This window comes from Nuphar pumila, chromosome 15 (assembly GCF_984573655.1).
Source record: "Nuphar pumila chromosome 15, dmNupPumi1.hap1.1, whole genome shotgun sequence".
Taxonomy (NCBI): Eukaryota; Viridiplantae; Streptophyta; class Magnoliopsida; order Nymphaeales; family Nymphaeaceae; genus Nuphar; species Nuphar pumila.
The window spans coordinates 84,103,798-84,120,841 of record NC_143263.1 but is presented as its reverse complement, the minus strand read 5'-3'; the positions used below and the strand labels follow the sequence as shown (position 1 = coordinate 84,120,841).

General features: G+C 34.7%; 1 protein-coding gene across 2 annotated transcripts in view; it reads right to left on the bottom strand.

The window, feature by feature from the left end:
• ALA3 (aminophospholipid ATPase 3) overlaps positions 1-17,044 on the bottom strand; it is a 177,269-nt gene that overhangs the window by 107,822 nt on the left and 52,403 nt on the right. For both annotated transcript variants that reach the window (XM_089989343.1, XM_089989344.1), the window contains exons 6-7: positions 16,428-16,505; positions 16,204-16,300 (exon numbers count right to left, since the gene is read on the bottom strand). In XM_089989343.1, coding sequence (XP_089845469.1) covers positions 16,204-16,300; positions 16,428-16,505 — 175 coding nt within the window. The remainder of the gene's footprint in view (positions 1-16,203; positions 16,301-16,427; positions 16,506-17,044) is intronic.

The following is a 17,044-nucleotide window of genomic DNA, read 5'->3' as shown; positions in this document are numbered from 1 at the left end:
TTTCTCTTAGATATTCAGCATGTACATAGTGACAGTCCATCTCAATATGTTTAGTACGCTCGTGGAAGGTGTGGTTTGCGATATAAATTGCACTTTTGTTGTCGCAGCACATCTTCGAAGGTGTGGAGATGACTATGCCCATATCACTGAGAAGACTCCAAAGTCACACAAGCTTCATGGTTGTAGTGGTCATTGCACGATATTCGGCTTCAGTTGAGGATAGAGAAACTTTGTGATGCTTCTTGCATCTCCATGAAATCATAGAGTCACCTAAAAATACACAAAAACCTGTAGTTGAGACTTTATCATTCGGATTTTCACCCAAACAGCATAAGGATAGGCATATAAATCAAACGAATAGGATAAGGAAAGAAAACCCCTTTTGGTTATAGTATTTTTGATATTTTTGATATTTTTGATATTCTTAAGACAGTACTCATGTGCACAATGGTAGGAGCATGTTGAAACTGACTGACGGAATGAACTGCATGAGCAATGGTTGGCCGAGTGATGAATAAGTATGTGAGTGACCCAACAAGTTGGCGGTAAGGGGTAGGATCTTCGAGAAGAGTCTTGTCTTTCAACCTCAAATTGACGTTAATGACTTCTAGGGTTTCTATCTTATTATCATCTGAAATACCAAACTTAGTACAAATGTCAGCAACAAGTTTCATTTGAAAAAGAATGTACCCTCTGAGAGATTACGCAACTTCAATACCTAAGAAGTATCTTAAAAACCCTAAATCAGACATGTCAAATTTTTCTTTTAAAATATTCTTAATGTCATTGATTCATTGCTTATCACTTCCAGTGATAATTGTATCATTTACGTAGATTAGAAGAATAACAATCATAGAATATGTACTTTTCACAAAAGAGTAGTGTCAGTATAATATAAATGAAAACCCAAATGAGTTATCACATTACTAAATTTATCATACCAAGCTTTTGGAGCTTGTTTTAGACCATATAAGGCTTTTTAAGTTTAAGAATTTTTTCTTTTCCAATACAAGCCCCTGGCGGAGGATCTATAAAAACTTTTTCATTTAATTCACAATTTAAAAAGGCATTTTTCACATCTAATTGATAAATGGGATATTGTTTCTATGAGGGTCCTAACACTAGCCATCCTAGCAATGGAGGCAAATGTTTCTTCATAGTCAATATCATACTCTTGATAGTATCTCTTAGCCACTAGTCTAGCTTTCTAACGTTCTAAGGATCCATCACTCTTAGTTTTAACTTTAAAAACTCATCTGCATCAGATGGATTTCTTTTCTATGGGTAACGAAGTTATCTCCCAAGTTTTAGTTTTTTCAAGAGCACTAAGTTTTAAATTCATAGCTTCTACCTATTGAGGAAGATTTTTTGCTTCATTATTATGACAAGGTTCATGAAATGAATATAATGCAATTAAACATGACCTATATTTTTGTATTAATGTGTCATAAGATACAAATCTACTTGGTGGATTGAAAATCTGATTGGATCTCCTAAGAGCGGTTTCCTCTAAGTTTGAATTTTGAGAATATTTTTCAAAAGCATTTAGAGGATTTCTTTTATTACGCCGAGTATAAGTTTACATAGGTCTATCAACAATATCATTATTTATATGTATTTCTTCTTCTATATTTTCATTACCATTTCCATTGACATTTAGGGGATTATCCCCTCCATCATCCAAGAGATCATCATAAGAGTTCAACCCTTCTTGAGGTAAAAGATCAAATAAAAAAGTATATTCAACTTCATCGTTGTCTTTGGTCTTGTCAAAACCATTTTCATTTTCTAAAAAGGTTACATCTTTAGAAACATATAGTTTGTTGCTTTTTGTGTCAAAGCATCTATATCATTTTTGGTTTTCTCCATAACCTGAGAATATACATTCAATAGCCTTTGAAGACAATTTATCTCTTTTATGAAAAAGCACAAAGCACTTACAACCAAATATCCTTAATCTAATGAAATCGGGTGTTCTTTCAAATAATTTTTCATAGGAGGATATGTTTTGTAAGGACAATGAGACCATTCTATTTATTAAATAGGTTGATGTTAGAGCGGCCTCGGCCCAAAAACTCTTTGGAATGTCTTTAGAAATAAGTAGTGTACTAGTGGTTTCCAAAATATGTCTGTGAAAAATCCTTGCAAACAATCAAGTGTTCAAATAACTTGATACTTCAACTACTCAATACACAAAATAAATGTACAGGGTTTATAAGCTTTACACCACAAAAGAAGTGCAATAAATGCACAGTGTTTATAAGCTTTACACCAAAGAAAGTGCAATAAATGCACAGTGTTTATAAACTTAAGGAGACAACTCCTTACTGTAATACATGCATACAATGGGCTCACATAGCCCTTATTTATAAGCATACTTAAGAGACGTTGGCTATTCCCAACGGCTCTTGTAAGAGACGTTGGGAATCAGCCCAACGTCTATCTTTTTAAAACTGTGTACACAGTCAGTGGCTAACTGTTGTACACACTCAGCCACTGACTGTGTACAAAAACATTATATAAAAAAACAAAAATATGAAATGAAAAAAATTACAAAAATAAGAAAAAAATAAAAAAGAGGAATTACAATCATATTCAAAAACATGAATATGCGTAAAATATAGAAATGACTAAAATACCCCTAACAGCCAATACAAGAAAGAAATATATATTTTATATATACAAGTAGATGGATACATGTACATATATATGAAATATATATATATATGTATATGTATCTTCTTTTATATATATAAAATATATATAGAAAATACATTGTCTTATAAATTACAATTTAACACCCCCCCTCAAACTTAGGGCAAGATGACTGAAAGTTTGCCAAGGAGGAAATTGAACCGCGGAGCACACAAAGCTTTGGTGAAAAAATCTGCCAACTGATATTCTGAAGTTACATATGGAAGATCTATGACTCCTTTCAGATATGCTTCTCGAACATAGTGACAGTCCATCTCAATGTGTTTAGTTCACTCATGAAAAGTATGATTTTTGGCAATGTATATTGCACTCTTGTTATCACAACATAGTTTGGTGGGCCCTTCTATTGAGATCTCCATGTCTTCTAATAGCTGATGAATCAATACAATTTTCATGGTAGTAGTCGTCATGGCACGATATTCAGCTTTCGTTGAGGATAGAGACATTTTTTGTTGCTTCTTATATCTCTATGAAATCAGCGAGTCTCCTAAAAACACACAAAAACCAGTGGTGGAGTGACGATTATTTAGGTCACCTCCCTAGTCAGAGTCAATATAAGCAATTAATTTTAATTCAGAAGAAGAGGATAAGAATACTCCCTTGTTTAGTGTGCATTTTATGTATCTCACAATCCGTCAGATGGCACTCATGTGAACTGATGTTGGTGCATGTTGAAACTGACTTGCAGTATGAACTGCATGAGAGATATCTGGTCTAGTAATACTCAGATACATCAAAGATCTCACAAGCTGTTTGTAGGGGGTGGGATCGGAGAGAGGAATACCATCATCAATCTTCATTTTGGCTCCTACTATAACAAGAGTTTCACAAACCTTATCATTTGTAATACCTGACCGGTCAATAATCTCAGAGGCAAGCTTAGTTTGAGATAAAAAATACCCTCTATGAGAGTATGTTACTTCAATACCCAAAAAATAAGTTAGAAATCTCAAATCAGACATTTCAAACCTATCCTTCAAAATTTATTTTATACTTTTAACCCCTTTAGAATCACTTCCGGTTATAAGCATATCATCCACATATAAAAGCACAATGACAATCCTTGCATTGATTTTTCTAACAAATAAGGCAGTGTCAGTGAAACATGAAAAAAAAAACATTTTCTAACACTACGGAGTTAAATCTATCATACCAAGCCTTGAGGGCTTGTTTTAAACCATAAAGTGTTTTTCGAAGACAAAGCACTTTCCCTTTGGGAGTCTCCATTCCTGGTAGAGCATCCATATATACCTTTTCATTCAGATTATCATTTAGGAAGGCGTTTTTAACATCCATTTGATAGATGTTCCATTTGTGGATTGAGGCAACGGTAATGAGACATCGGACAGTGACCATTCGGGCCACAAGGGCAAAAGTTTATTCATAGTCAATCCCATATTCTTGATTATATCCATTTGCAACTAATCGAGCCTTATATTTCTCAAGAGATCCATCGCTCTTAGTTTTTAACTTAAATACCCATCTACACCCTATTGTTTTCTTACCCTTAGGAAGATTTTGGAACTCCCAAGTCTTTGCCCTGTTGAGAGCTGAAAGCTCACATTCCATTGCTTTCAGTCATTCATCATTCTTTTTGGCTTCTTTAAAGTTTTGGGGTTCTATATAGGAATGAATGGCGTAAGGCAGGCTCTATGTTTAGGAGTAAACGAATCATATGAAATAAACCTAGAAGGCATCTTTCTACTTCTCTCAATTCTTCGTAGGTTTTTATCATTTGTTGAATTGGACCCACTAGGTTCACTGAATTTTCCAATTGCACTCGTAAAACTGTTTTTATCTCTATGGATAAATGTTATAGGATCTCTCAATGCTCCTTCATTTCTATGTTGGGAGATAGGTGGATGGGAAGAGCCATCTTCTTTATCATTGACGTCATTATGAATGAAATCGTCATCACTATCATCATCATGTGCTAACATTTCAAATAAAAAGGAGTAATCCATGTTTTCTTCAAAGGGTTCACTCCTTTCAAGACCATTAACATTTTCCAAAAAAAATCACATTTCTGGAAACATATAGCTTGTCATTCTTAATATCATAACGAAATCCTTTTTGGGTTTCAGAACATCCAAGAAAAGCGCAGGCAATGGCTTTTGGTAAAAGCTTGTCGTTCTTGTCAGTAAGAACGAAACATTTGCAACCAAAAATTCTCAACCGACTATAGTCGGGTTCTTTGGTATACAATTTTTCAAAAGGCGAAATATTGTTCAAGTTTTTAGAAGGTAGCCGATTTATCAGATAGACAGATGCTAAAGTCGCTTCAACCCAAAAACCTTTTGGGATGTTTTGAGAAACAAGTAATGTTCGAGTTGTCTCTATTATATGTCTATGCTTCCTTTCAGCTAATTCATTTTGTTGAGGGGTTTTGGGACAAGATCTTTGGCGAAGAATACCATGACTTTCAAGATAATTTTTGAATTCACTTGAAAGGTATTCTCCATCAGAGTCAGTTCTAAAAAATTTTAGATTTCCATTAAATTGATTTTTAATCATAATATGATAGGTTTTAAAAATCGCGAAAACTTCATATTTGTTTTTAAGAAAATAAATCCAGCAATATCTCGTGTGGTCGTCAACAAAAATGACATAATATACAAAGCCTCCTTTTGATAGGACGGGTGCCAGTCCTCATACATCCGAATGGATAATTTCAAAAGGTCTTGTTGTAAACATAGATCTTTGACAAAAAGGCATTTTTTTTCATTTTCCCAAGAATACAGTCATTACAAATGAAATCACTTTTACATAGACTTTTAACAAAAGGTAAATAAGAAATCTTTGCAATATTTGGATGTCCAAGTCTCTTGTGCCACACATTAATATCCTTTTGTTGGACAACATTACAAAACGGGTTCTTTGGAATTTGAAGGGAATCGACATAGTATAGATCGCCCTTCCCAGAGCCTTCCCCAATCAATCTCCCGGACCGGCGATCCTATATCCAACATTTGTTAGATGAGAACTTTATATCACACCCATGATCCGAGAGTTGAGAAACAGAAAGCAAATTTAAGTTCAATTTGGGTATAAATCTAATTTTTGGAATAAAAAACCCTTGTTTTTCAAAATATTATATTCTTTTTACTTCAAGAGATGTTTCATCCGCGGTTGAAACAAAAGATGGAGAAGGATTTTTTGAGTATTCGAAAAAAAAACTAAAACTTAGGGTCATGTGAAAAGAAGCATCCGAATCTAAAAGCCAAGAGGTCTTACCGGGAGGAGAAGAGGTTGACATGGCGGCTCCGAAAATAGCCTCTTTTAGAGGAGGTTGAAGTACATCCACGATTTGTTGCAATGAAAGAGCTCCATTTGAAGATGACGAGCACTCTTCCTTTTGAGGTTGGGATGTAGTAGCCATGGCAAGTAACTTTTTCCACCTTGGGCAAATAGGTTTGATATGCCCCGGCTCCTTACAAAAATGGCATAAAAGCTTGCTATAATCCTTCTTCCCTCCTTGACCACTTGAGTTTTGATTCTTGAAGTGAGGAGGCTTGTAGGTCCTTAAGTTGCTCCCCGGTCTTGAGACGACACTAACTCCTTCATTTTCTTTTTTATAGGAAGATGTAGCTAGAACACTTGGGTTGTTCTTGCTTATACCTATACGAGTCTCTTCCCCACTTAGTTTAGTAATTACATCATCAAGAGAGGGGGAAGCGAAGACGGATAAAAGAGATCGGATTTGTTCGAATTCAGACCTAAGCCCATTCAAAAAATTAAAAAATCTATCTTGTTCCAATTGTTTATGACGAAGCTCTATGGCTTCTCCACTCCACTTGGGTTCGAGCATAGCAAGCTCATCCCAAATAAAAGAGAGTTCGGCAAAATACTAATGTATAGTCATCTCTCCTTGATGAAGAGTTAAAGCTCTCTTTTGGAGGTAATATTTATAAGACAAGTCCCTAGAGGTGTACATCTTCTCAAGGTACTCCCACGCTTGAGAAGCCTTCTTAAACATGATAATATTGGCGTTAATTCTTGTTTCTACGGATGAGAAAATCCATGAGAGGATTTTAAAATTCCTCATCTCCCATTCTTCATGCTTTTTGGTGTAGTCTTCAAGAGCCTTGGCTCTTTCTTCGCCTTTAAGGATTTTTATTTCTCCTTTCTCCATCAAGGTTATCTTTGGCTCCAGTTCGGGAATCAAACCTTGAACATAACCTCAAAGCCTTTTTACCTTAATATGAGCCTCCATGTTTTCGGCCCAGACGTGATAGTTGAACCCATTGAGTTTGAAGCCAAGAGAAAAATGAGTCTTTTTCACCCATTAGAGAGGAGAGATGATGAAAAAGAATACGTACCATAAAGGATTTTTAGACCTTTCTTGATAGAAGAGTCTTCTAAAATATTGGATGAACAAGCGAATCCACTTCAATCACCAAAATAATCGAGGGCATGCTTTTTGAGGCAGCCGAAAAAGTGAGAATTCACACGATCTTTTTTTTTCTCCAACCTTGCTCTGATACCATGTGAAGAATCCTTGCAAACAATCCAGTTTTCAAATAACCTGATACTTCAAATACTCAATACACAAAATAAACGTACAGGGTTTATAAGCTTTACACCACAAAAGAAGTGCAATAAATGCACAGTGTTTATAAGCTTTACACCAAAGAAAGTGCAATAAATGCACAGTGTTTATAAGCTTTATATATAATACATGAATACAATGGGCTCACATAGCCCTTATTTATAAGCATACTTAAGAGACGATGGGCAAATCCCAACGGCTCTTGTTAGAGATGTTGGGAATCAGCCCAACGTCTATCTTTTTAAAACTGTGTACACAGTCAGTGGCTGATTGTCGTACACTGTACACAGTCAGCCACTGACTGTGTACAAAAACATTATATAAAAAAAACAAAAATAAGAAATGAAAAAAATTACAAAAATAAGAAAAAATAAAAAAGAGGAATTACAATCATATTCAAAAACATGAATATGCGTAAAATGTAGAAATAACTAAAATACCCCTACAGTCAATACAAGAAAGAAATATATATTTTATATATACAAGTAGATGGATACATGTACATATATATGAAATATATATATATATATATATATGTATGTATATGTATCTTCTTTTAGATATATAAAATATATATAGAAAATACATTGTCTTATAAATTACAATTTAACAATGTCTATGTTTCCTTTCGGCGAATCCATTTTGTTGGGGGGTTCTAGGACATGATTTTTATGACAAATTCCATTTGATTATAAATAACTTTGAAATTCATTTGACAAATATTCACCACCCAAATCGAATCTAAGTGAAAATTGATTTTTGACCATCATATGAAATTTTTTTAAAATGGAGAAGACATCGGATTTGAAATTAAGAAAGTATATCCATACATATCTAGTAAAATCATCGATAAAGGTCATATAATATGAGTATCCTCATTTTGATACGATAAGAGAAGGTCCACAAACATCTGAATGCACTAATTCAAAAGGTCTCTTAGAAACAAAAGTTTTATTTGGAAAAGGAGTGGATTTCATTTTTCCAAAGATACAATTCCTTACAAGCAAAATTTTTTTCATTAGAAAATTTTTTTTCAAAGGACAAAAGGTACATTTTAGAGAAACTTTGATGTCCAATATTTTTATGTTGAACATAATTACAAAAAGAGTTGGTAGGAAGATTTAAATAGTTCATGTAGTAGAGATCTCCCTTCCTATGGCCTTGCCCAAGCAACCCTTAGATGAGAACGAGATTTCACATCGATGATCGAAAATTTGAGAAACGGAAAGAAGATTTAAATTTAGTCGTGGAACAACTCTTACATTTGGCACAAAAAAGTTTTTAGAAGAATTTAAAGTTAAACATTTTTAATTTGTACAGATGTTTCATCGACAGTTAAAACATAAGAGGTTTTTGAATTAGTGCATAAGTCGGATAAATCATTCTCAAGAGGTGTCATAAAAAGAGGCGCTCGAGTCAAGGATCCAAGAAGACATACTTGGAGGTGAAGAAGAGGCAATTGCGACACCCGATGTAGATGAGGATTTGAGTAGAATTTGAAGTGCCTCCGATAACTGAGGAAGCGAAAAGAAATCCTTTCCTTTGGTTGGTTCGTCCTTTCTTGGTGTAGCTTCTTCGACGGAAGCAACCTTGTTCTTTAGATTTTTATATAACTTGGGACAATTAGGCCGGATATGTCCCTACTCATGGCAATGATGGCAAATGGCTTTCCTATAGCCTCCATTATAGCCATTTTGCCTCCCAAAGTGTGGAGATTTATAAGTTTTAACATGATTGTTGGGCTTGGATACGGCTAATACTTCATCTCCTCCTTTTATCATGCCAAGACGAGTTTTCTCTTGGCATATTTCGGCAACAACATCCTCTAAGGGAAGAGGCTTAGATCTATAAAGGAGAGAAGAACTAACTTGTTCATATTCGGGCCTAAGCCCGTGTAAAAATTAGAAAAAGTTTTTTTTTCATTTGTTTTCTTCTAAGCTCAACAACCTCACTAGCAATCCACTTGGGTTCTAGAAGAAATAATTCATCCCACAAGGGACTAAGGGTGCTACAATAATCACGAACACTCATGTCCCCTTAATGGTACAAATTTTTTCTTGAAGAAAAAATTGTCTTGCAAGGTCTTTTAGAGTATATATCAGAGTTACCAGTCAGGGAAGTAGTAGTGGGAAGCAATACGGGAAGTGGGAGCGGGAAGCGAGGCAATTTCAAAAATTTAGGAAGCGGGAAGCGTTGGATGACTTAGAAGAAAATTACGAACCGTCTCGGAAGCGACCTAGGAAGCGAACCGAAAGCGACCTAGGAAGCAAACCGGAAGCGAGGGGGAAGCGAAAAAAATGGGGAAGCGTGGGAGAAGCGCGCTTCCCGTTTTTAGGAAGCGCGCTTCCTTACACATTTTGAAAGCGCGACGTTTTGCACTTTCGAAATGCGCTTCGGAGAAGCGTGCTTCCCCATGCACCTAGGTACTTCCGGTAACTTTGGTATATATACTTTTCATAAAAAACCATGTTTTGTTTGCCTTGCGAAATTTAGCTATGTTGGCACATATCTTGAGCTCCACGTTTATAAACCATGCAAGGATTTTTGCATGTTTACATTCCCAATCCTCTATCTTGGATTGGTGATCTTCAATGGCTTTGGTGCGAGCATTTCCTTTAAGAGCCTTTTCTTATCCTCCTCCCATTTTGATAAGTTGGAGTTGTGGTTTCGGAATGGAGCTCATCACGTATCCCCAAAGCTTTTTTCCCTTGAGGTTATTCTCCATGGCGGATGCCCGCATCATATAGTTGGTGCCATTTAACTTGAAGGATAGATCAATCTTATGTTCATTCTCCATAGTGACTTAAAAAGAATACGAGCAAGAGATATGAAAGAGATTCCCGAATCACAATCTATCAATAGATAGCTTTAACAAAATCAAGAGCATAACCTTGCTCTGATACCATGTAATGAAGTATGCGAAAATATAACCCAAGAATGCAAAAGCATTAACAAAATCCAATAATGAACAAGCATGATGGCACAAGAGGAATATAAGTAAGAAATCCACAATGGGACAATACAAAACCCTTAAAAAGGCAACAAGTAAAGAATAAGGTCTTTATCAAAGAGAGCTTGAGAACACAATCAAATACAAGGGGGAGAACCCTTATTTATACAAAATGTAAGGAGAGAGTGAGATACAATTGGGGGCTCCCACATGGAGTCGTTGGGAGCCCCCAACGACTCTATGGTGTGGCCCCCAATGTATTTCAAGAAAAGAAAATTAAATAAACAAAAAATGCATTTAATTAAAAAGGAAAAACTAACCTAGTAAAATAGTTGTTTCTAGAAACAACTATGTGAAATGACAAAAATACCCCTATCATGTATATATATATATATATATAAGTACATATATTTTAACACAAGGTTCATTGGTGGGCGACGAGAAATGAAGATCGGTGGCCTAGAGAAGCGGGCCACCGACCCTTTTTTGACCAAACTGACTCCACTGATGCCGAAGGCAGAGGATGCTAAAATACATTGTATACATTTGATATACATATATTTATACAATATATGTATATCAAGGGCATTTTGGTCTTTTACTTCAATAGGGACTGTATTGTTTTTTTATTTTGTTTGTTTTTATTTTTATATGTTAGTCAAACATGACTGTTGGGAGGCAGTCCAATGATTGTTGGACTTCCTCCCCCTTTTGTATGTATGGCTCTATAAAAAGAGCCACATTATCTCTTGTAAAGCCAGCTTCTTACAAGCTTTTTGTGATGTTATACAAAAATATTTATTTTTATATTGTTCTTGTGATATTGTGTCTCCTTCGTGAGATTGTATTTGATCCATTTGAGATCCTTTTAAGATTATGCACTTGTGTAGCCCTTTGTTGGCATTGTAATTGTGCACATCTTGTTTTCATTTCAAAGGACAATCGGAGTCAGATCATGGAGGAGCAACAAGGTTTGTTGGTGGAGAGGCCACTCTGGCGATTCAGGCGAGGGGGACACCAGACAGAGGTTGATCACAGAGGACACTAATCAGAGGCATGTCACGGAGGACGGCATCGAAGGAGAGGCGACTCAAGCGAGGGGGTGTTGGCCATTGGGGGTGAGGTGTTGCGACTTGCGAAAGAAGAAAGGGGAAAAAAACCCTAGCTCGAATTAGAGAAGGGTTAAAGGGGTGGGGTGGGGTGGTTGTCTCAGGTCCGAAAACCTAAATACCCATTTACGAGCCGACTAAGCCTTATCGAGCTCGGTCAGCTGATCAAGCTCGGCTTGTTTGCTCATCCGAGCCTCAAACCAATGTACAAGCTCGGCTCATTTACAGCCCGAGCTTACTCAGTTCATTGTGCATCCCTAAACCCCTTTGTCATCCTCCCCTTTATCTTCCTCTTACGCCTCTTTAGAGAGGGGGGCGGTTGGGGCATTTTTGTGTATGGCCTTATGACTTATTTATATATAATATCACTTTCTGTTTATATTTATTTTGCTTTTATTTTCCATTTACTTCATACCTTAAGTATAAATAAGCAAATAACCCCTATTTAAATCCATTTAAAATAGTTAAAAATCAAATTCCTGAAGAACAAAAAATCAACTTCAAGGTTTCAGTACAAATTTTGGAACTTTACTGATGGGTCCAAAATTACACCTCTTATTTCTTTGGTCTTATATTTTTAAAAATTCTATCTTTTATATTATCTTGTGTCAAAAGTTCAGGAGAAAATCTTTCATAATTTAGTTATTAAAAATATTTTCTCATTATAGGCACCTTCCATAGTACTTGGACAGATAAAGACCTATGTTTGACTTTTATATAAATTGTTATATTTTGAGTAAAATTAATGCCTATAACTGAGAAACATAGGTGTATATTACACCTGATCATGTTGTATATCAAATTCAAGATACATACACTTATTATAATTTGGAATTACAGGGTCTTTTATCTTAAGCATAATATGTTCTTCATTAACCTACACATTAAACATGAATTTCACATAGCTTTTTCCTAGAAGTTCTATCCCATAACCTGATTTTTAGTTTTTCTAATCTTCTTTAGTCTCACCTACAGCATCCTGTCTGGTCCTACAATCCACAATATGATCATAATTATATTTCATGATTCATTCTTGTAAGTATTCAATGATGCAAGCAGGACACTATGCAAGTGATGAAGGGTTTATTTAAGAATCACAGAATGTGACAAGAGGTGGTTAAGACTTTTCACATCCTCGTATAATTGTATTTAACCTAAGAAAGCCAGGGCAGAGAATATCAAAAAGTTCAGACCTATTTCATTTTTAAGCAGCCTATACAAGATCACCTCAAAAACTTTGGCTGAAAGGTTTAGAAAAGCCTTGGGTTATTTAATATCAAAGAATCATCATGCATTTAATCTTATCAGACAACACAGAGCAGGATTGTCAAAACGAGGTCAGACCGTGGTCACTAGAAGCTTCTAGACATCCTTAGAAACACACTTCTTTGGAAGCTAGAAACTCTGTGCTTCTAAAGCTCATTTACAATTTGGCCATTTTATGTGAAGCATGCTTCCAAGGAATGAGATTTGTAGATAATAGGAATGATGCTTTCATTAAAAAGCAGTTTGTCCACAAAATATACAGTATGTTCACATATTTAAGAAACTTTGATTCATATAAAAAAAACTACAAGTTGATATACTTTTATTAAATTGAGGGGCAAATTAAAAATGACTACTAATTTTTTCATTATTTTACTAAAAAGGTTTTTTTTGTTAAAATGGAAGGTGTTTTAGGCAATTAATGTAAAGAATAAGACAACATAAAAGTGTTTAAGATTTGCTACTAATTATTAGAACATGTGCACTATATATAACTTAAATATTTTTGTGTTAAAATGTATTTATTATCAGCGACCTAGTCAGTAGTAATGATTTTTGTTTGAATTTAATATGATCATATGATTTTTTATATCGGGTACACATAATAATAAATATAGTTATATAATACAAAAAAGTTATTTTAGATTGTATGAAGGGCCCTTAGAGACAACATAAATAGCCAATCCTGGATATATTGGTATTACCTTTTGATTCTTTGCTTCAGAATTCTAGAAAACTTCCTAATCAACTTTGTAAAACATTGATGAGTCACTTCTCTGTTCGTACTTCACATAGACGTAAAAAATCCTCGCTTTTTACCTCCATTTCTCATATTGCTTCTAGATTGCACTTCCTCAGTTGACACCACAACATAAGCCTTCTTATATAGACTCGTTTATTGCCTTCTAATACAGACTTGTTTATTGCTGGCATTGCAGCATATTTCAAGGCAGAATGGTCCAATATAAGTGTCTCATTTGGTGCCTATAATGCAGCACATTGGATGGATTTATGCTTTAACATAATAGGAAAATGGATGGGATTTAGTTATGCTATCAAAACTGCAATAAATTACAGAAGTTTATATAATCATATAGGGGCATGAAAGTTCAAGAGAAGCATAGAAGACTTGTCAGCATAGATTTGATAAGTACTATCATAACAAGGCTGTCTACAAATGTTTTACAAATGCAAAGCCTTGTTTTGAATCAGAATACCCCAAAAAATACACATTAAATCAGTGGCATCATTCTCTTCATTCAAAAAGGATGCAAGGAAACTATATGGTAAATTTGGTATCCTCTTCTAAGTTCAACCAAGGGTGTCCTGTTCAAAATTGACAATGAATGAGAAGCCAACTACATTCTATTTATATGATGAATAAGGAAAAAAGAACCAAAATAATTATAAAGGCAAAAAGTGTTGTTATAAGTAGATACGGAAGGTCATTGACAAGAGATGAACCAACTAGCTTCACCAACATATACACGTTGTAACCTATTACCTCAACCACGTATTAAGTTTGACCTAGCTTTTATGGAGAATAAGAAAGTGAGAAAAGGCTATAATACAATTTAAGATCTAAACGTACATGCATAAGCTTGGCGAGCTATCCATATGGAGTTGGATCCATAATCAATTACAAGAAAAATGTAAGCCAATCGCATGAATCAGTGTGACCAAGTATGTAATATTCGTACTTCGAATTTGGATTAGGTTATGTAAAATAGGATATTATTATATCCATTTTCTAAATATTAATACATTATGCTCTCTTTTTATTTTTACAGAATGATGTCAGGATAAGGGTGATTAAGATGCTACCGCTATCAACCCAAGAAATCCAAACTCAATGTGAAGTTGTCAGAGTTTGATTATTGACACTCAAGCAAAAGTTAAAAAGCTAAATCTACTATGATAACTTTTTTTGTTATACTATATACGCCTAATTTGAAATTATATAAAAATCAAATCATATTAACATATACACTATTTTCAAACATATACAAAAGAAAAAAAATCAAAAAACACTAAAGGATATACTGACCCCATTAGGTTTGACAACAAGATATAAGGGAAGAATGGATATGGGAGCTTGGGATGTTAAATGATGGTATCGAATGGAAGCAATTGAAATCTGAGATGAAAGCACAAGTTAATAAATAAGCCAATGATTATGCAGGATCCGTTCTAAAAATAAAGAGAAAAGATGACTGAAAAGAAGTTCCTTCGTTTCAATATCATTTCTCCATGGTTGGCAAAAAAGTGAAAACTGAAATGGAGACTAAAGAGCAAGAACATTATCTAAGTTTTGCATGTTTTAGATGCAATACAATATAGAATGAGAAATCTATCTTAAAGCCTTCTGATACACCTTCAAATATGCCTTTTAAAACATTGTAAGCACTATTGTGAAACTTTTACCTAGATTTCTTATTCCAAAATCTTTGATTAAATGCTAAATAGAACTTCTATCAACTAACACTGTTACGTGTTTTCCTTTGCTGATTCATGTAAGCCAAATTAAAAATTGATCTATGTTTCAAAGAATCATCATGGTTAACTAGAAACTATTTATATATAAAGGTTAGCTGCATATATAAGCCACTTTGTTGGGTTTCCTTTTTTCATTTAGTTCATACAATTCTTTACTATTTGCTACCTTATATTTATATGCTTAGAGCTTACCCATGTCACCACAAGGCTTCTGACTCTAAACAATATCATCAACCACTTTTTCAGCCATATACCCTTTCATAGGTTGCCTTCGTCAATATTTCATATACCATCGTTAGCTACAGCACACATTTGCAGAATGTTCGATTATCACCAGTCCAGGCACTTCAACTAGGAAAATCCTCAATATGCCAACGTTGATCTTGCACACCTCAGACTCCAACTTTTAAAAGGAAAATAGTGGACAATGGCTATGATTGGAGTCAAAATGCAATCAAGAAATGGTACCTCATGGAATGGCTGGGGGAAATGACCTTCAGTTTATACCGGTCCAGGTAATAGCTAAAGGATGATATGCAGCATAAGAATGATATCATGATATCCATATCTACTACTTTTACCTATATATATATATATATATATATAAGAGGGTGGAAATGATTTTCTGGCTTAAAAACATGCCCATATAATGAATAACAAAGAGCAGTGCACCCACTTATTTTTCAAATTGACTAAGGATTTAGGCACTTCACTAAAGACATCCTTGATACCCACACTTCATTCTTATGCAACCCAGACTTCAGAAACTAAAAAGAAAAAAACAGTGGATACTGTGGTAGAACAGGGACATAAAACAGTAGCGTCTCTACATAGAGATTTCTAGTTGAAAAATGTCATCAATAAATGGAGAATTGTAGAGTGGCTGCAGAAAACCAACTTTGGATAAGACTGACCTATAGTAACAGGCTAAAGGATAATATGCAGTGGATGATGATCTCCATCTCTGACATACTCGACTAAATATATATTGCAGACATATTACTTCAGTTTTTCAGCTTCAGAAATGGCAACACGTATGTAAGACAACACAATGCAGAACAATAATTAAACAAATCTGCAATAATATGAGTAGCATAAAAAAATATAATCTGCACTACCTTTAAACTCAGCCGCTCTCTCAGGAAGCAGGTAGTCCCATGTTCTTTCAAGGGCTTTTCTAATCTTCAAATTTGTTTCACCATCAAGATTTGCAGTCTGATGTCCAAGATTATATTTAGTCATAGTGCATCATAATTAGCATTTCTCAACTTATATACCTCAGCTACTTCCCAGAAAATCAAAGATAATGATAGCAATTTCCAGAAGCAAGTAAAGGCAAAACCTCAGTGTAGCAGACACCATCTGGGTTTGTGCTAGCAAGAAACAATAAATCTGCAGGAAAAAATCCATCCTGCTTAACCTGCAACATGATGTAATATTCCAACACTGAGGTAGAAATCAAAATATAAGGTATTGAAGCATAAGCAGACAACCAAAAATATGATAGAAATGCACATATGATAGTAATGCATGTAAGAATTTATTTTCCTCATATGACCGGACAGAGAGAGAGAGCATTTTCATGCTTCTCAGCTCATAATTAAGTGTGCCTTCAAAATTTAGCGCCATAAAGTTTGATCTAAATAAATAGGACAGGAAAAGGTCTCCACTCCGAGTTAATGATTACAAACATAAACAACCATAGTGTAGAACCACAGTGGACAGAGCATCAAGAAGCAAGATGGGCGGAAGGCAAAAATGAGAAGCCAAGAATTTAAAAAATCACTATGATGAAGGAGCAAGGAAGTGATCGGCAGAATTTATCAGTAGAAACAGAACAGTGATCGTTTGAAGAAGCAATGTCAAATCAAGAGAAGAAATAAAGTTCTTGAGAAATGTAGAACATCATATATAACTTAAGTTATGTTATTAAACCCTTAAATCAGTAAACTTTAAAAG